Source organism: Eurypyga helias, unplaced genomic scaffold (assembly GCF_000690775.1).
Source record: "Eurypyga helias isolate BGI_N326 unplaced genomic scaffold, ASM69077v1 scaffold31301, whole genome shotgun sequence".
Taxonomy (NCBI): Eukaryota; Metazoa; Chordata; class Aves; order Eurypygiformes; family Eurypygidae; genus Eurypyga; species Eurypyga helias.
The window spans coordinates 11,500-32,421 of NW_010229426.1; the positions used below are offsets into that span (position 1 = coordinate 11,500).

At 48.9% G+C, this 20,922-nt stretch overlaps 1 protein-coding gene across 1 annotated transcript in view; it reads left to right on the forward strand.

Moving 5' to 3' along the window:
* TRAF3IP2 (TRAF3 interacting protein 2) overlaps positions 1 to 15,949 on the forward strand; it is a 19,196-nt gene extending 3,247 nt beyond the window's left edge. The window contains exons 3-9 of the mRNA XM_010160400.1: positions 910 to 1,099; positions 3,317 to 3,489; positions 4,901 to 4,989; positions 6,764 to 6,832; positions 9,086 to 9,202; positions 10,349 to 10,423; positions 15,479 to 15,949. Of these exons, the coding sequence (XP_010158702.1) occupies positions 910 to 1,099; positions 3,317 to 3,489; positions 4,901 to 4,989; positions 6,764 to 6,832; positions 9,086 to 9,202; positions 10,349 to 10,423; positions 15,479 to 15,625 (860 nt within the window). The 3' untranslated portion in view covers positions 15,626 to 15,949. The remainder of the gene's footprint in view (positions 1 to 909; positions 1,100 to 3,316; positions 3,490 to 4,900; positions 4,990 to 6,763; positions 6,833 to 9,085; positions 9,203 to 10,348; positions 10,424 to 15,478) is intronic.
* The last annotated feature ends 4,973 nt before the right edge of the window (positions 15,950 to 20,922 follow it).

Here is a 20,922-nt window from a genome sequence, read left to right on the forward strand (position 1 = left end):
GGGGAAGGCGTGTTTGAGTACTGCAGCTTTCAGAGCCAGCTCAAAACACCATAATCATGCCGCGCTAATAAGCCCTGCCAGGCCGGACTTTGATCTGCACACAGCAGCTTGAAGCGCGCGCAGCCGCTGCCTAATGAAAACTGCAAGCAGAAAGAATGGGAAAACCAAGAAGTTTTTCCTCGTTTGGGAAACAAACAGCTCGCATCGCTTTCTCTTTCAGTTTATGCCAACAATTCCGCCGTACGTTAGTTATTAAGCAGCATTACGTGCGCGCGGTAACCAACAGCAGTAAGGTTTGCCAGACCCCTTGAGCAAAATTTCCACTTGGGCCTTCCCCTGCAGCCTCCTGGATGGCAACAGGAGTGGCAGCAAGGCCTTGGGAGGTCACGTAGGTAGAAAATTCATCCAGGGCGAAGTAACAAACCGAGGGATTATTTTTTTTCTCTTTTCATTTACAATAATCGCAGTCTGTTTAGCCTTAGTGTTGCAAACTGATTTGTTCCAGGATTTTGCATCTGCTTTCATGAGAACGTTGGGATGATTCATTTTCGCAAGTTATTGCCAAAAAGAAATTTAAAAAACCACCAAAAAAACAACCAAAAAAACACAGAGGCATGGTAAACTCAGGGACAAAGCAGCCCTGAATGTTTAACTGTCAGTTGTCCCAACAGCCCAACCCAGGGTGGGGACCTGAACCGTGCCATATGTCGATGGGAAATAGGAAACTTCAGGCTGTAAAACGTTCCTTAATCTGGCTTCTTTCTGACCGAGATACCTGCAAATGCCTCCAAACTGCTCTGTTTCTCAAGATGTGAAGGAGGACGTGCCTGGAAAGGGATAAACACAAACTGAGGCAAAAATGTGTTGGCTGAAATGATAGCTGCTGCCTTTATTTTCTCACCCTCCCAGATGGCAGAGCTCCTTACCAACATTTTGCACATACATCGCAGCCGCTTCCTCCTGTTCCCAGACCTTGCATGAGAGTCATCCGCCCAGCCCAGCAAGTCATCCCAAATTACTCAAACCTTCGAGCTCCCAAGGGCACCGGAGACCGACCACCCCAGAGGACATGCTCCTCCCCTGGTCCTCCTCGCTTCCCGTAAGTACGCCTCGGGGGGGTGGGTTGTGCACGTTGGAAGCTCCTCTGATCTGATTCTGTGGGCTTTAAACCAGTAATTCTGAAGCCTCGTGAGCGTGCCCGGGCTGCAGGGCGACGTACGAGATGCTGGGTAGTTTCCTTTATTGGCTGTTTTACACCCAGCAGGGTCCTGACCTTACCCTAGAGAACTTCAAAGCCAGATACCTGATACGTTGTTACAGCGCACCCTGAAATGCTTGCGTTAAGGAAAATAAACGCTTGAAGGCTGAAGGGATGAGGAGTTGAAAAATATCTGGGTTGAAACCTTAGAGCTCTCTTGCTCGAGAGCAGAGGTCAGTTCACCAGCTCACTGCGGCCTTCAGCTTTACGCTGTACCAGCCTGGGACGCCTCAGTCATTGGCTTGCAGTGATTTTCTTCTTCCCTCTTCTGTAGCTCAGAGAAAAAGGGAGGAAACCTCGTCCGTCATTGACTTATCTCTACAGTGCAGTTTTCTGTGGTTTTTCATGTAGTAATAAAACACCACATGTCTAGCACTTCTCATCCAGGGCTTTTTGACTGGCTTTCAAATATTAATTTACCAGGCCTCCTATCTCCCTCCATATAAGTATGTCATTAACAGATGGGAAATACCACCCATGCGAGGTTTTCTTCAGACTCAGCTACCTGAAGACAAGCTGAAGCTTCAGGTATTGAGGACTGGTTTTAAGTGCCACCATATTTTTAGAGGTGCTAAACGTAACAGGCATCTGTGTCTGAAAATGTCCACTTACGTGACATGGTCTTGGCAGAAAACTGGGAGAACAGGGGGGACAAAAGAGGGCAGGTGGCTGAAATACCACACTGCTCTGGCCTGTGAAAAGTTAGGATCTGTGACAGAAAAGTGACAGTAGTATATGACGGTAGCTGCAGCAAAACTAATTGCACTGAAGAGCTTGTATGAACATGTAAAAATACTGAGGAAAAGTGGGTATCCTTTGCTTCAGTAAAATTTAAAAACAGACTCCTAACTTCTGGTGCATTTGTTAGATAAGGTGAAGTTTTGGGAAGATAGCCACAGGGTAGTTTTTTATGGCCGTTGATGAGGTATGCATTGCTTTTCTTGCTACCTTCTTCCGCCAAAAGAAATCAGAATACGCGGGGTCTGTCCTGCGGCTGTGTTGCTGGTGTTTGCATCCAGGAACGGCAGTTATATGTTGGGAATATTTGCCTATAGAGTATTTTGTAACACAAAACATCTGTACCAAAATGAATAAACCAAATCTTAATGTGACAACAGAAAACATGCTGTGACCAGCCTGTCATCATTCATTTAAGGAAGGCAGGGGAAAAAAAAAAAAAAGAGAGTGGGCTTGATTGCTCTGTGGGGAAAAGCTCTCAGAGAAACCTAACGCTCATCCAGCAGACTCAACCCCGCCGATGCAGAGCACACCTCACGTAAAAATCTGTATAGATTTCACTTCCTATTGGCTTAAACTGTGAAGCCAAAGCGTAGCAGGACAAGAACTGCTAAGCTTCCTAAAACCCTGCCCTTCTCTCTGTTCGTTACAGTGAAGCAGGCGTTAGGAAAGGTTATTGCAGGTCCGGAGCGCAGATCCCTGATGTGAGAAACCCTCGCTGGGTCCGCTGATGCTGGTCAAGAAGTTAACTTCGTTCCTTTTAGCAAAACCTTGAGTTTTGTCCAAAACTGGAGACCCTCCAAGCTGTGTCAGAGCTGGAGGCAGAGTGTCCCGCACCCCCATTTTTCCCACTCCCCACGTTGCACTGTTGTGCCGGACAGGACATCCTGAGAACTGCCGTGCCACGGGCAGCTGAGGTGCCGTGAAGCACCCCTTCACATAACGGGAAGGGGTTACCCAAGTGCCACCCCGCGCCCGTACGTGCGCAGCAACACCCAGGCCACGGCGTTACTTCTTACATGGAAATGGCCTTTGCTTCTGCTCATTGCAAACCGAACAGCTTTCAGCGATGAGGTGCGTTTGCTTCCTGCGGCTGATGTTGCTTCTGCAATAAACTGCATCTTGTGGTAGGCTGTCACCAAGGTATCCGTTCAGAAAGGTGCTGTAATAACAAGTAGAAATGCCAAGTCAAGCATTTCTAAAGAACTTTTCTTAGCTAATACACAGACAAAGGTCTTACCATGTTATTAAGAATTTAAAAACCTGAATTTTGCCTGAAAATAAATATTTTTTAAAATCCTCACTTGCTTTTCTTTGTAGAAACCAGTTATACAACCAGCTACCTAATGGTCAGCTGCCCCCCAAGGCATGTGGCCCGAATGAAGCATGCTGTTGTCCTGACAACTTTCCGTCTCCAGCTGCTGTCCCGAGACCTCTCAGTAACCCTGCAGCCAAGGGAACTCTGAGAACCAGCAATTTGCCGGAGGAGTTGCGTAAGTGGTTAGCAAATTTGTTCTGTGCAAGATTCTGCAGCGCAGCCTGACAGCTTTAGGTGGGAAAGTGCCGGGGGGGAGGGGTGGGAGAAGATGGGGGAGCAACATTAAGACACAAAGACAACAAGAAAAGGAGTGTCATCACATCTGTAGGGTGTGAGCGTTCGTGTTTGATGCGATGGAATTATGCCCCTGAATCCTGAAAACATAATTGTCATTAATTGCTTGTTATTTTGTTTACAAAAAATAAATACCATTTAGATTGCTTTCATGACTTCTTGCTAAACAGGATGTCCCTTTGAGGCAGGAGGCAGTCAAGCTTACAGTAAAAGACCAATAACAAACAAAGCCTTGGGGATAAAGTGTTTCTGCCTGTCCCAAACCAGACAAAAACGTCGAGTCTCAACCTCATTTTATCCCTGCCCTGGTGAGTGGAGAGGCCTTTGGGCCAGGAGCCCACGGTGAGGGCTGAGAGTGGCACAGACACTGCCTGAGGTGCTTCCCCTGCTGCCAGCCCCTGAAATCCTTTCACCCTTCAACTCTGTGGGAAAGTCACGGTTTAGAAAACTGGCTTCCTTCTTAATGCTGTGCTAGCTGGCAGGTGAGATACACCATTGTTAGGAACCCTCCACATCTCTGCTGAGGCTTTGATTTCTTCTTTATTCTTCATTTTGTGCATCACCTTTCGAATCCAGAGAATTGCATCTCTCTGGCCTGGAGGAGTGAGTTATGACAGCGGATACCACTCGGATAAACCCTACTTTATCAGTTGGTGTGCCCTAGATACAAGAATTACTGGATAAAATTGTGTCGTTAGTGATACACGACAGCTGGATTAGATTAGCCAGCTGGTTTACCCCAACCTGCAAATCCATGATCCTTTAATTACTAAGACAACTCCTTCCTTGATGGCAAGGGCAGCTGAAGCCACTGCTGCCATCAGCCAGCCCTCCCGCCCGGATGGGGGTTAACATTGCTGTGAGGAGGTACGTGAGGGCTCCTCATCTCTCAGATCACCAAGGTTGTGGGGGGAGGGCTGTGTCAGCACCTGGTGCAAGCGGCATGAGTTTGGGGTGAGGGCCCAACCTCGTGTACACCGAAGGGCTGGGGAGCAGCAGCTCTGGCAGCAGGGCAGGGCAAGTAGCAGAGTGATGTTACCCTCTCCAGCTTCCCCGGAGGCGCTTGCCAGCAGCAAGGCAGGAGGAGCTTTAACCTAGACTAAGGTTGCTGGATGGGGGGGTTGAGGTGAACACCAAGCCACTGCTCTCTCCCGTACCCGCTTTGTATATAATCTGGAGAGAGGTAGGTGGGCAGGACCTGCAGTGCAGCGGAAAAGGAGGGTTGTGATCGTCTCGCCCTCCGAATGGCGTGTTTTGATGTGTTGTGTATTCATACGGACTCTCTCCCCTAGGCAAGGTCTTTATCACCTATTCAGTGGACACAGCGGTGGAGGTTATGAAATTTGTGAACTTCCTGCTTGTAAATGGATTTCAGACTGCTGTAAGTATTCCTTCCGGAGAAAATTACTTTCAGCCAGGGGAGAAAAGAGACTTTTTTTCAAAAATGCAGAGGGGATCCATGGTCCATTTAAATGTTTTTCTGTCTGTCATCACATTTTTGTAAGTTTGGGAAGATACAAATAGAATGAACTAGCCTTGAACTTAAAAGTTGTAACTTAAATAGTTTGCCTTTTTGTTTTGTTCTTATTTTAACTGAAGTTTATGCTTTAAACTGTGTTTTAATAATCACCTTGGAAAATTCCATTTAGTGACACCAGCCGGGTGATAGTATGAGGCTTTGAGCTATTCCATTAACATTGTCTCATATTTGATCTGTAATATCAATATTAAAAAGGTCAATTTTCATGTTCATCCCCTCCTAGCTTTTTTTTCCTGAGACGCTATTACAGCATTGGTTCTTCAGATGTGAATACCTTTCTACTAAAAACCGATCTAAAATCAGTGTATGTCACACAGCTTAATGAAACAGCCTGTCTCGCGGTTTCGTTTGCTTTGTTACACGTTTTAAAAAGGATTCTAAAATCACTGGCCTGAAAAGGTCTGTGTCCTACTGTCTAATCCCATAAGCCATCCAGATATTCATTTAACTTTTCGTGAGTTTGCTTCATCATAACGTCCTTCTCTAAGGGAACCAGCTGCAGAGGCTCTAGGATTCCATCAAAATCTTGTTCCATAATTTCTTACTTCAAGTGCATATGCTATCCGACCCCCTCAACCTCCACTCTTTGGCTTCAGTTCAGGAAAGCATTTAAGCAAGTGGCTATCATTACACTGAATAAGACTCGGCGGGGGGCTTTGCACACGCTTATTTATTTTTCATGAATCAAAGATTGTTTTTTTCCAGGGAGTGCAATTATACTTCTCTCCAGCGGTTCGGTGCTGTGGTGCCCGATGCTTTCCTATGAGTTGGCCTAGAGGTACAGGGTAGAGGCTTATCAGCAGCACCTTTGCTGGACAGGCAGTTCTTGGAGCACGCTGCAGAGTAATGTATGGAGCGAAATGGCCCCAAAGCAGGGAAGCAAGTATGTTCTCTACTTTCAAAACGGGGAAAAAGAAAGGCTTGAGATCAGAACATGACTCTTCTGTCAAAAACTTGGAGAATTTAGTACTTAACTCCATTGGTCACGGTCACTGGTGGTGGGTTTCTGGGCTGGCAGAGCCTGCAGGGAAGTGAGCGGTGTTGGCTGTGTCCTGTCCTATGAAGTCCTACATGTTTCTGCTCTCACCAGGGGCTGGATCACTGCATCCAGTATCAGTGACCTGTCTGACTTCCCTCCACACACTCCGAAAATGTAGTTCAACATGAAACTGAAACTTGACACTCAGTATATATACCCTTGCAGCCAGAAAACAGTGGACGTTTGCAGCTATACAGACAAAGAAGGTGGCAGCCGTGCATGTTTAGAGGCAAAAAAAAGCCAGTTTGCAAACACTGAATATCTAACGTTCTCTGTCAGTGGTTTGTTTCTTGTTCTGTGGAGCAAAAACTGCCTGGGAGCTGGCAGGGTGGCTGGCTGAACGGCCGGCTGAGCGGGAGCCCAGCACTGTGCCTGCAGCAGCTCCCCTCTGCCTGTCAGGGTGCCCATCCAGCTCGCCTCTGGACTGCAGCGAGGGGGAAGAAGTGCGTGCATATGTTTCTTTCCTAAGGGAATTATGCACACGTGTTAGAAATGAGGGAAAAGAGCCTTCTCGGTGCCTCCATACGGGGAGGAAAGGTGAAAGGGTGCTCACCACAGACTTTCATTCTCTTGCAGATTGATATATTTGAGGACACGGTACGAGGTATTGACATCATTAAGTGGATGGAGCGCTACCTAGGTGATGTATGTAAAGGCAATTTAACCTTGTTTATGGCCGAGGTGACCTGAGGAAAATGGTTGTATTATTCCAACAGCGACAGGAGCAGGATCCAAACCAAGATGCTACTGTCGTCGGCCCTGCCTCTACGGAAATGGCGGAGGCCTTGCAGAGGGAGCATAGGCACATCTCACTCGCTTCTGTCCCCTGAGGTCCTAAAGCTCACTCTTTAAGAAATGAAGTGCAAATCCTGTCATTCCTGCCAAATTCCAATGCTGGCTGCTACATTCAGCCTGAAGCTGCCATTGGACAAGTTGTTCCTCCATCTCATTTTTAAATAGCGTTTTTTAGCTATGCTTGGTTAAAATGCTATCTGTATTTCATCCCAGGCTGCACAGTCGTGGGTGATGTTCATCCTGCGTCTCACCTTTAGCTTTTACATTGCTGTCTGAAACACCAAAGGGTTCTTCTGCGTAAACCGTCCTATATATCAGCTGGAAACTGGTATTCTGTTAGCGCAGCGATACGTTTGCTGTCATCGCTATCTAAGCAGGAAAACAGAGATTTACGTTGCTGCCAGGGCAGTCTTCGCAGCAGCAGCTTCCTCTGAAGCTCAGCTGAGCAGCGAGTGCATGTCCCCTTTAGGATCAAGCCAAGTGGTGACAAGCTGGATGCAAACCGGCGATTCTGTCGCTCGACACGTGCCATCCTGGGGTGGATTCCTTTGACTCGTGCCTCGCTGGGTAACCACCGGGCCTCTGGCTCACTCTGGGCAGATCTCCCTGGCTTGGAACAGGATGGCAGAGAGGTGGGCGTTGCTTCGCCTGAGCAAGGAAGCTCACCCACCTGAGGCAGCCCTACGCAGGTGCCCAGCAGGACACCTGACCTTGGGTGCGCTGCCACGCAGACGTGGTGCCGCCGCACGCAGAGCCAGTGTGGGGCCTGTGCCGCTGCGATGTAGTCGTGCCCTTTCGGGCTTTCATCAGGACAGTTTAGGCTCGGGTTCACCGTGTGTAATGAAGGTACTGAAACTAGAAGCCAGAGTGAATTTGCTTTTGCCAAGAACATCATTATCACCTAAAATACAAACTGGGTGATCTCCTTTGGGACTCCTGCACAGTCAGTTGGAGAGACCAGTAGATGTGCAGAGAGCAATTCCCTGCCTCCACGTGAGGATCCTTCTCTGACTGCCTGCCCCAGGAATGTTTGTTTTCCTCCACTGACTGTAGAGGCCGTTTCTAACTTAAAAACCCTTACCCTTGTGAGGAAGAAGGGACTGCTTGGACACAAGCAGGGGGCGGGTGCAAACCCCCAACATCTGTAAGTGCTTACATGCATGTCAGGCACAAACAAAAGTAATTCTGGAGTATGTTAAGCCGGTGTAAGGGATAATGGCTCCTTACCGTATTTGACCCTGCGGTGGGGCAAATTCCCTTGATATTGCACAGAAGGAAAGAGTTAATTAGGTGCCAGGCTGACTGTGAGCCACAGCCTGATGTGGCGGGGATGAAAGACAGGCCCTAGGTAAACACAAGCTGGAGGCTTTCATCTGCAGAGCCTCTTCACTTGGCCCACCATTAAGGAGGAGAGATGTTTCCCAGAGATGAAGGATGGCTCCTCTGTGGAAACCTGAGCTCAGTGGGGGCCCTGGGATTAAAGAGGTCACAGGCAGGATCCAGGCTGTCCTGGCAAGGCGAGGAGCATTGCCTCCAGCCCACGGTGGCGGGGTGGGACAGAGCTGCTAGGTGCCCCTAAACCTGCCCAGGCTGTCTGCACCAGCCACTTCTCTGCACGCTTCGCTGCTAAGATCAGCAAGAAAAGTTGTTTCTGTTGCTGAGAGCCCTAGACGTGGCTTCCGTAGACAGCTGCCTTTAGTGGCGTTATGTGTATAAAGCCACGGATGGTTAAATAGATGCACTTTTACATAAGCTGTTGGAAAACATTTCGGGCTGAATTTGAAGATAAAACTTTTCTGTGTCTGTACATAGATGCTCTATACTGATAAAAAATAGCTCTTCATGACCGAGATTCCAACTGTAAACTGGTAGCTGCTAATACATCTCTTGACATTTAGATTTTCTATATTATGAGATCTCGAGAAATAATGAGGGGAACGAGTGTACGAGTTCTCCTGTATTTCCTGCCAGAATGAATGAGATCCTCTGGTGTTTGCCAAGAACATAAAGATCACTTAAAACACAAACTGGCAGATTTCCGATCTGCCTCTACTAAACACACTGCGTTTCCCAATTTCATAAAAGTGCTTTTCTCCCTAACAGAAGACAGTGATGATAATCATAGCAATCAGTCCAAAATACAAACAGGATGTGGAAGGGGCTGAATCCCAGCTGGACAGGGATGAACACGGCTTACATACTAAATACATCCACAGGATGGTAAGCAAGGACATGCGTTTGCTGTTCTACAAAGACTCTGTCTCTTCTTCTCAAAAGACAAATCTGTCTCCAAATGGCAGGTTCTTTGCTTTGTTTTCCCTAATCCCCATAGTTAAACACCCCCCTTTGGAATTCATTAATCCTCCCTCTCATCAGCTCCGTATGCTCATTAACATCTGCTAAGAGGTTCAAGGAAGAAAAATCCTATTAAACATGCTCATCTTAGTTCTCCATAGTCTTTATTGCTGGATGTTTCTATCCCCTCTTTCACCTACCTGAGCCCTTGTAGCCCTGAGCACTATCTTATCTAACAGTGCCTGACCTTCCTCCCTATAAGCCAGCCCCCATCGCTTTGGCCATCTGGTAACTGAGGCCTTTTTTGGGTCAGCCATAAAGCTAACTCAAAGGTGGAACAGCAAAGCAAAGGCCAGGGCTGCAGAGGGAGGCTCCGGGGGGGTGCAGGGTGGCAGGGGACCAGCGGTGGTCACAGACACCCCTCTCTGCGGTCTGTCACTGGAGGGACATTTAGCCCAGAAGAGCCTGCAGCGCCATGACGCTCATCCCTCAGTTTGCCACGTTTCTCACCCTATAACCCATCTGATCCCCGGTTTGATCCTGCAGTCAGACTGCTCAGAAGCTGTCACTGACAGAGGATTTCACTTTAGTGTCCTTAACCACCCCCAGCATGCCTGTGTCCGGGGAAGCGGGGGACGGTGTGGGTCGCAACCGACACCGAGATGGGACATGGGGAACAGGCTGGGTCCTAGCTGGACACAGAGTTGGCCTCCCGCTGTAATCTTCCACCCTGTTGGAGAGTGAACAGGGGCCTTAGACAAGTCAAGCTTCATTGGCTCTAGATGGATTTCCTGGGATTGCAACTGCAGCTAAACCCACAGTTATGTCACACCACAGAACTAAACGCACAAGCAACATTGACGCGTCTTTCCCGTATCCTTTCTGTAGTAAGGAAGAGTCAGATTAAGTGGCCAAACTAAACAATACCGAGTCCGCCAGCAGTAGATCAAATCACTTGGCGGAAGAGCAGTTGGTGCAAGCAGCAAGCGTTTTCACCTCACAGGATTCAGATGCATGCGAAGAAAAATGCACGTGTCGTTACAGTAAATCTGGCTGTGTGTTCTGTTCCAGATGCAGATTGAGTTTATACAACAAGGAAGTATGAACTTCAGATTCATCCCTGTGCTCTTCCCAAATGCCAAAAAGGTAACATCCATACAGCATGTATACTTGTCGTGTGATTAGAGCACATACTATTTTGATTGCAGCGCACCAGATGAAATCTTAAAACCCAACCCCTCCGTTTCTTGGTTCTTACTATCCCACTAGTAATATTCCAAAGCTACATTTTACATGAAAAGTTTATAGTTTTGTGTGCGTACAAATAAAAACCATTTCATCCACAACATAAATCAGCGCATAAATGTATTTCCGATGATGGATGTACAACTAAAACTCAGACTGTCTTGAGCATTGAAAGAATTTAAATGGAGAGAGGCAATCCATCCAGCAGGCATGCTTTTTATATTAACCCTTTTTATAATTTTGTCCAGATGTAATGTTGATGAGTGAGATGGGAGAGATTTATGCGTGATGTGAAGTGAGGATCTGGAAGAGGGTGGGTTGAGAATATAAAAATAAAGAGGATAATAAATATTAAAGTACTAGGCCGTTGCTTGAACTTTGATGGGCCCATCAAAGGCAACCTATAAGGTTTTTTAGGACTATGCAATTTCATCTGCCCTCCTTATTGGTTTTGAAGATTGATTTGAGAATAAGAAAATAAGTAATGCAACAGATTCCCATCTCATCCTCCTCACTCTGAGAGAATCTCTTGGATTTTTACAAGGCCAGAACAGTTAAATGGCTTCAGTTATAGCTGAGAAATTGCACTCTCCCCCAGGTGTAGAATGGATGTAATGTATTCGTGTCTGCTTTTCGCCGCTGAACACTGTGTGCGCTGTTGGGTAGCTGTCATGTTACCCCAAGGTACAGCTGTCTTCTGGAAAAGTATGGAAAGAGCCTCTATGTTTCTTTGGGTGCCCAAATTTTGGAACGTGAGTCACAATTTAAACAATGTCATCAGTGATTGTAGGGCTGCAAAGTCCCCTGGCGCTGGTGGATTTTAGTGTAATGCAGTTCTTTCTATAGCCACCGATTTAATAGAGGCTCAGAAGTTTGAAAATATGTCCCTGGGTTTGTAAAATACACAAGTTTCTTTGGAATGAGCAGTACCTCTGGTATTCCATGTCATTCAACGCCCTTCCTGAATAATCTCAGCCTGGTGCTTGCCTTAAGTGAGGAAGGCTGCCAGATGGCACTGGTGGGAACTGGGCAGGGATCCGGGCAGCAGTTCTGGTCAGTCTGATCTGGGAGGACAGGGCAGGACTGCTCCTAACCTTGGAGGCTCCTGGAGTACCTGCCACGCCAACAGGCCATACAGCCTGTAGCTGCTCAGCACCTCAAGGGCTACAGAGGGAAGTGGCCCAGCGGGCGCTAGAGCTGCCTTTGGGCTTTGGAGCAGACGCACGAACAGTAAACTTACGTTCATTTTGGCTGAACTTCATGGATCAGAAGCCCATTTAGCATATAGCAGTGGTTCTCTCAGACAGTGATCTATAAGGAATTTCCAGGGTTGGTTTGTTCAGCTGCTCCTATCGAAGCATCAGGCTCCAGGCAGCCTTCCTGCCCATCCTCTGTAGTCTGCGTCACCCTTTGGATTTTCCAGAGGTGCCTGTCTCATCTAAGTGATGCAGATCAGCATTTTCAATTGCTGTTAAGCTTTGCTGTCTTTCTCCACACGTTTCTTTGGGGCACCATCTACCTCCACCTAACTAGCTAGTGACGGCGTAACCGGGGAGGGACATCCTGGGTGGAGGGAGAGCGCCAGAGCCTGAACAAGCTGCAGTAACGAAGTCCGTGGGCAGTCAGAGGAAGTTGAGGTACCTGAAAAATGTCACAATTGTGTACAGTTGGCTGAATTTGGCAGGGAAATTACTTTCATTTTGTCTTTTGTACAATGTACTTCACATGGTCAAGGACTACTGTAGCTGGCAGTGGAAAAGAGCAGGGAAGCAAGATTTGGAAGGTTTCATCTGGGGATGTGGCTATTAGATGAGTTAATCTGATATGAAGCACATCATAAAGCAGTAGTCGACCTCCAACAGGAAGGGATTTGTGTGATCCAAAGAGTGTTCATTAGGAAATCGAATGATGAGGAGAAAAAGCACAACACACAGTTAAGGTGGAACTGGCATTTCCAGCTTCCCATCATACACTGCTAAAGCAGACCTGGGTGTTGCTGGTTCAGGGCTGGCATCGAGCCAGCCCACAGAAATGTGTCTGCCTGATGCGGTCACCCGATGGCCAAAAGCACTAAGCAGCGATTGCCCGCACTGGGCGCTCCCTCTGGCAGAGCGGAGGCAGCCGGGGGGGTGAGGTGAGCAGGGTCCGTGCCAGGGCAGCCAGGAGATCTCAAACCATGGTCTGCTGATGCTACCCTGAGCACGCAGCCCTGCCCTCTGCGCGCAGACACTCTGCCCTCTCCCTACCGGTTTGATCCTCAGAGTTCTCAAATACTCTTTCTGCAGCGTAATTTCCTCACCGCTTACAGATAACGTGACGCAGTAAAAAAGAACTGAAAGGGTGGTAACCACTTTCCCGTTACTCCCACCGGTAACGACAGCCAGTGTCGCGCGGCAAGGAAAAGCCCCCTTCTCGCCTTCCCTGCTCTCCTCCTGGATGAGAACAGCAGCTGTAGTTGCCCCTTTACCCCTACACACCTCCCTCCAGTTAGAACTGGTGCCAGAGGCGATTAGCGTGCAGGTGCTTCTTGCTCCGAGGTCATTATGGAGGATATTAAATGCAATCGGCCACAGGAGCAGCTCTGGAAGAAAGGCGCAGGGCCTGTCTCTGGGTGTGTAGTGCCTCTCTCATTATATCCCCACTTGCTGGTTTCTTACCTGCTATACACTTCTCACGCTAATTTCCATCTTTTCAGGCTTGAATAATGTTTTCCCATGTGGACCTATATAAAATGCCTCACTGAAGTCCAGTCTGAGTACGTCCACTGCATTTCCTTTCTCCCAGAAATGTATTTGCTTATCAGAGACAGAGGAAGGGCTCAGTTGGTAAACCCTTGTTGTATTTCCGGGGAGACCTTATTGCAGCCTTCCAGTACCTGAAGGGGCTACAAGGAAGCTGGGGGGGACTTTTTACAAGGGGTGACAGGACAAGGGGTAATGGGTTTAAATTGAAAGGGGGGAGGTTTAGATTGGATATCAGGACGAAGTTCTTCCCGGAGAGGGTGGTGAGGCACTGGAACAGGTTGCCCAGAGAAGCTGTGGATGCCCCATCCCTGGAAGTGTTCAAGGCCAGGCTGGATGAGGCTTTGAGCAACCTGGTCTAGTGGAAGGTGTCCCTGCCCATGACAGGGGGGTTGGAACTGGATGGTCTTTAAGGTCCCTTCCAACCCAAACCATTCTGTGATTCTGTGATTCTGTTTCTCTGCATTTGCTTCTATAGCTCCTAACGAGATTTAGTAATGAGACAAATGTTACGTAATAAGGCTGCGCACATGCACACAAGCATAGTTATTTGTCATTCTCCCAGTAGCATCTCAGTCTCTTGGCCAATGTCAAATGTCTTCTCAAAGTTCACAGAGATTGAAATCCATTCCTATGCCAAAGCAGAACTGCAGCCGGAGACAAGAAATCTTATTTGTGCCTCTGCTAAAGGGTAAGGCTGCGGATCTTATGGCTGTTGGGCAGTGAGGTGTCCACCTGGAAGAGCAGCGTTTTAAAACCTCCACTCTGGGGAGGCCATTGACCACAGCCTATAATTTCTCGGCCCCTAGAGAAGGAGGAAGGCCAGGCTTGGACAGATACCTCTGCCACTCACCCAGCTGCTTGTTCAGAAGACCAGGCAAGATCAGACTAATGGGTCTGTAGGTGCCTGTGTAGCTTACCTCCTCCTTATACATAAATCCTACAGATATAACAAAGTGGTCGCAGCAATTAATGCAAACCATTCCCTGAGCAGTGGGAAGGATGCAGCCTCATTCCTACAGCTGTACAGGCCGAGGGAAAGGCAGCCAAGGCATGGGAATGAAAGGTTTGGACTGCAGCTAGGTTGTTTGCTGGCAGGCAGGACACGTGCTGCCCATGCCAGAGCATCCCCTGGCGAGGTGCCAGACGTGGTGCATGCCAGCAGCTCTTTGCTCTGTCCTGGTGGAGCTAGCTCCGCTGGCTTCACAGGTACCAACAGGGGCTACCTGGGGAAAATGCTACCCTGCCAAATAAAAGGTCCAGGGAGCGTGTGCTGGCGGTCTTGACTGCTGATATTGCTCACCTGCTGTCTCACTGTGGCTGTGTCGCGGTGTGTCTGACAGCTCTCCAGAAAGAAATCTCCACAGGGCACATGAGCTGGTTTGGGTCAAGGATGAGTCTTTGACCCTTTTTTAATCAGTGGTATGACAATAGCCCTTTAGCCCTACACAGCCGGACTGTCCATATGGAAACCTCCCAAGGCAGTGGAGACATGGGAACGTGAGGTCCAAGCAGGTTCCTCTCCATCAGCCCACTATCACTGTCCCAGGCCATGGTGGTCCCAGCTTCATCACATAAATGGGCATCCACCAGCCCCTCTGAAGGCTGCATCTTTCCCAGGATGCAGGGAGTGGTGGGGATCTTGACCCTCCTAATCTGGAGATGGATTAGCCTCTCCTCGAGCTCAGCATCGGCCTTACCCTCCTGCTCAGGAGGTGGCCAGGGGACACCACACTTGGAGAAGGAAGGGGCACGGGGACAAGGCTGCCAGGATGAGAACTGCTCCCCTGGGGTCTTGCTCTCTCCCTACCAGTTCTCAAGGGCGAACACATCGTGTGGATCCTTCCGCAGCGACGAAGGTGGCAGCCTTTCCCTGGTAGGGGCACCGAAATGTCTCCCTTCTCAGTGTTTATTTTCACAAGCCCTCAGATGCCTGTCACGGAGCTCAGACTGCCTTTGAAACGCGGTGAAGTTAGCCAACATGACGGCAGAAGAGAAGGAGAGACAGGCAAGCTGTGAGATCACACAAAGTTCATTTATTTAGGAAACCAAATACAATTCTGAAGCCAAATTAGAATCTCTTGTTGTTACGGGAAGTGCCTGGAACAGACAAAATGAAATCTTGCTTGGCAGGGTCTGATGGAATCTGCATGGTTCTGGTGCAGCTTCAGGAGGATTTATGGGATTTCGCACTTTTTCCCCTCTTGTTTTTCAGGAACACGTGCCTACCTGGCTGCAGAACACCCACATTTATAACTGGCCGAAGAATAAGAAGAACATCCTTCTGCGGTTGCTGCGGGAGGAGGAATACGTTGCCCCTCCGATAGGACCTTTACCGACACTCCAGGTTGTGCCGTTATGAACGTTATTACTTAGAGTGCACGACGACAGGCAGTCATTGAGGGGTTGTTCCTGGCAGGGAGCCAGCGCTCTTCCAGATGGCTCATTTTGATGACAGAAGACACTCTTTCTGCTACAGGAATTAGTTGTCTTGGGTAACTCAGCCTCGGCTTGTTCTCTGCCGTGTTAAACATCTATTTCTGAAGCTGACGGGGCAGAACTCTTTTTCCTCTAGATTTTTAAATAAGCTGCAAATGAAAAGAATGCCTAGTTTTATTTTAACATCTGTTTTTAACATATTCCTTTATTAGCCGATACAGCAAACAGAGAGCAGAAATAACGTTGCAATAAGTGTAAAATAAAAACGACATCCTCCTATTTGCTCAGGGCTTCTTTAAGGATATTCCTTCCTTGTATAGCATTATCGCACAGTTAATTTGCATCTACACTATTGAAGATATTTGCCTTTTGCAAGGCGACCTTATATATTGCATCAGCTTTTATTATTGCTGGGAACAACGGAGGAATGGTAACTGTTGGGCAATGCAAGTTTCCCTGAGCCTGTCTTGCATAAAGCCACTGTCTTCAATTAGAGGACTCTCAGATCTGAAATCCCTGGAGTTCCGTTTCCATACAGCTTGGCCCCTAACACCTTCGGCGCGTTGCAGCAACAGTCCGCAAAAGGAGTCCTAAATGCACGGCCACGTGCGTGCTGTCGGTACCGTGGAACGCCGCAGCATGTTTCATGGCGGGCCTTTAGCTTCTTTTCTGCTCTCCAGCCCTCGTCTAAAGCAGAGCCTGTCCAGGGACAGCTGGCATTTGCAAAGCCAGCGGCTGTTAAGAGAGGTAACACTGACTCCTGCAACTTGCACGCAGTATGGAACGGTGAAATAATCAAAGGTGTTGGAGAGCCACGGAGTGTTGGCAACCAGGAAGGCTCAACACCACCACAGCTGCTAAAATTCGGGATTTTCTTTCACAGAGCATGTAAGTTTGACTTTGCTGAGGGTTCGTTTTTTAAAAAGCTGCTTTAACCTTACTGAGGTAACAGTGTGCCCTGTTGGCTTGAAGTTCTACTTCGGCGTAGTCGTACAGTAACGTCCTGCTGTGATGCAGAGCGCTTCACGCCTGCTCAGTGCAGCCTCTTGCCAAGATCCTCCTCAGCTCTATGATTCGGCACAGAACGACCCAAACCCACCTTTACGAAAAAAGTACCTGTGCGTGGTAGTCTGAAAAGTAACTTAGCCCAGAAGCGGCTACTCCTGTTGCACCACCCAAATTATTTAATGAGCGTTCCAAGAAGGTGGTGCCAGCGCGGTGTGTTGATGCAGGACACGCTTTGTGGCGCCGGCAAGAAACAACCCAGGAACCGCACTGCAGCTGGGCTCAGCTTTTCCCTTAGCAGGCTTCTGCGTTCGGAGTTGCAGCCATTAAAGAGGACTGGGAGAAGGGTGTGTCCACTTTTGTCTGCTCTTACGATTTTGGTTGTGGTGTTTGCTGGGCTGCTTACAACTCCAGCGTCTAAGGGAAAGCTCATCGACTGAAATAGGCTGGTGCCTGCCGTGCCGGCGGCTTCCTGACAAGGCACAGGGAAATCGTGTTAGGTATTGGTACTTCTTGTTACCTACGTGCGTGTGGGGGGAGTGGGCCCGTTTTCCATGTGATAAAATTAAAAAAATAAGCTTCCAGTTAAGAAAATAATTTTCTAGTGTATGTTGACAAGGCTAAAATCGTGACAGAAATCCTTCTTGAAAGGTCAACAGAGTGAACAAAAGGAATGGGACGTGGGTACCTGAACATCGGCGTTTAGGGTTACTTGGGGTGCCCTGCGGTACGCAGCTCAGCCTCCCGGTTGAGCAAGGCTCCTGGCAGGCTCTGGCCTATCTCTGACTCAACAGGGTTGTCTCTGGTATTTTCAGATCTCATCTGAAGTGTTTTAACACTCTGAACTAGTCTGTCCAAAATGGCTGCTGGGCCCCTTGACCCATTTCTACCACATTTAATTGGCAGAAACTCAAAAGGTACCAAGTGCCCATCTAGCTTAACGGGATATAATTATGCGGGCAAAGAGCTAGCTGTGGCAGCGGAGCGCAGGTCTCTTCCCAGCGCTCACAGGAGTCCCAGCTGGCTACCCTGCCCCTCGATGGGGCTGGGAGTGCTTTCAGGGTGCGCAGCCTGCCTAAGGCTGGAGGAGAGAAATCTGTAGGGACTGAGGCTGTGTCAGTTCTGCTGCTTGTAAAGCAACATATTAGGGAGCGCAGTTAAGCATTCAGAATGATTAGCGAGGCGGGGTAGTAAATTCCTTTCATCATTTTGGCTGTCATCCTAAAATATGTGCTCTAGATTTACCACAGATTTGCTTGGTTTGGGCCAGGGAATTTCATTAAGTAACTCCTGCATCATGTGATACACAAGGTTGCATTAAATGGTCCAGTGATCCTTTCTGTTCTTCTGTTCCAATGATCCTTTTCTGAAAAACAACGATAGCGGGGCGAGGAAGAAGCACTAAGAGCTGGTGTTTAGGAAGTACAAAGAGCCCCATCTATTTAACTGCTGGGGCATTATTTATTAATTTTTTTTAATTGAGTAACAATTCCCAGGATTCATTGATCTGTTAGAGCATCCTACAAGGACAGAAACCATGATGAGGAGAGTGTGAGTAATGAGCTAGCAGCCTAGTGAATCATTTCCCCTAAAGCTTTGTATTTGTAGAGAGACAGATGGTGGGAGCTGTGAAGAGGGAGAGGGAGGAGAAACGCCCTTTTTTTTGCAAACAACAAAAGTAGAGGATGGTGAAAAACCAGAAGTGATCGGCAGGTAAGGGGGAAGAAGAGGCTGAGAATACAGCGGCTGTTTCAAAACTAACACATTAATGTTAAAATGGGTTGGGGTTCAGGGAAAATAGAGGAAGGAGATTACAGAAAACAAGAGCTTTGTGGCCTATAGGGGAAAAAATTACAAAGAGCAGCCCTAAAAATATACTTGTAGATGAACTCTGGAGTCAGTTATTAACTGCATGTGTAAATAACGAGGAAGTAGCTGAAAGCATACATGTCCCACGGCCTGGCAGGCACGCGCTGAGGCAAAAGGCATCGCTTGAACAGCGACAGTAGTGCCGGGGGTTTCACAGCACCTCTGCATCTGCAAGGGCTGTGTGAGAGAGGAAACACGCTGTCCCTAACGGGGAAAATAAGTTGTGATGAGTGCAGCATTTAGCCAGAGATCATTGAGAAACGGCCTGCTTTGCGGGGCATGCCGAAACTCGGGGAACATTAATGCACGTGAAGATTCTTTTATGCAAGTCACCTGTGGGGCAAAAATACGGTTGCAAAGTTTTTATCCTGCAGTTAAGCTAGCTCTGCCTCTCCAGCGACGGAAGCGTGCGGCAGTCCCAGTACAAAGTTAATCCAATGAAGTCCTGCTCACAGGACATGAAATGCTGCCCTAAGAGCTCATTTTCTCCGGGTAGGCTCTTAACTGCCATCATTCGGTGCCACTTAAGAAAATAAAGCAGCAGGTGTCCCTGCAGCCTCCCTGGGGCCAACAGCAGGGCAGATAACGAAGCTGGCTCGTTCCAGCAGCCCCACACAAGGCCGCCTTGCTGGGAGCATGTGTTTCCCTCATCTCCAGCCACAACCGGGCCACAGGTACCGCAGACCCGGGCATCTTAATAGCAGCATCAGTCCGGGCAGCAAACTCAGGCAGTGTGGTCAGGGCAGCAACGAGACATACTGAATGAGGAAAAGGGGCAACTGCCACCACTTCCCATGCTTCTGGCTTGTCGGGTTGGAGATGCTGAGGGAGATACCAGGTCTTAAAAGGGAAGATGGGGATGGGGGGAGAAGGGGGAGCTACGTGGCCTTGCAGTGCAATAGTTCTGCGGTGGTAACGAAGGAAAACACGTGAAGGACCTGAGGAGAGGTCCCTCACCCTCAGCGTGCAGAACAGGTGCACCTTATCTTCCAAAGCAAACACACCTCTTGTCATGCATTGGCTTTAATTTAACAGGCTCCCCATGCCCGCACCTGCGGGAGTCTGCTGCTGTTTAATGCTTTTGGGAAACAGATCCTGCCTGAAGGTCACAGCTTTCGGCAGCCTCCCCCTCCAGCGTACCACGGCATTGCTGCAGGAAAGCACTCAAACCATGCCGGGTTCGGAGTACCGATGGGCTGGTGCTGCTCCTTCTCCCTGTTCCCTGACACAGGTGTTCGGAAGTTCAGGGCAGGCACACAGCACATGGGTATGGTTAGAAATCTCCCCCGTGTGCCAGTAGCTGCTGGCGTGGGTCCCTGCAGCCAGCAGGAACTGCGCTGGCACACAAACATTTCCCAGAAGTCACTTGCAGGGCCCTGTCTGAGACGCTAGGCCTTCACACGCCTCTCCCGCCTTTTCTGATGCTGTTGCAATTAGTGGGGGAAAAACAGGATCTGTATTTGTGTGACATCCGTATTAAACCGGTTATTGCGAACAGTGAGAGGTGGTCTCTGCTCTGGAGCAAGCAGAGGCGTGCATCACGCCCCTGCTCTGAGCCAGCCGGGCACTGGATGCTGCTGCCAATACAGGCAAAGCCAAACCGCACCCCGAGGCACTGGCCCGCAGGAGGAGGCAGTGAAGTAGCAGCCTCTCCAGTGCTGGCTCCAAATTAAGGCAGGAATAAGCTGGGAGAGCTGAGCCCCACTCCAGCCCTGGGAGTCTGGGGCTCGGAACCCTGCCTTGGCCTGGTCACTGAGCCGTACACAGACCACCAGCTGTATCCCTGCCTGCAGCCAAGAGCACTTGTAAACAAAGAAAAAACCCATCCAAACCCAAGTTTCCCAGCCTGACCAGAGCTGCCAGCGAGGTTGTGTTTCAAGGGCTCGCTGGTGTAGATGGGACCGGACAAACACAACGGCACATAACCTCCATCATAGCTTCAGGCACTGTGCAGATCCATGCAAACTGGAAAAAATCTCACCAAAGGCAAAGGGAGTTGTTTGGGTTTTTTTAAGCACTTGTTCTTCATTGAAAGGTATCAGGGACTTCTCTGGTTTCCAGAGGGGGAGAGGGCAAGCGCCTGCCCACCAAACCCTGGGGTTAGGGGAGTTTGGCAGTAACTTCTGCAGCCGCCAAGGCCTCGCGGCTAATGGGTGGATCCAGGGAATCTCAGCCAAAGCATGGATGCACCCAGTGGGTGTAAATCCCTGCAGGCCTGGCTGTTGGGGAAAGGGGTGGCCCAAACCCTGCCACGGAGCAGATGACTTCCCAACACCTGATGTGCAGATTGGGCAGATGAGGCCCCCTCTGTTGTACTGGGTCAGTCTTCTAATCCGGGGGGGGGGG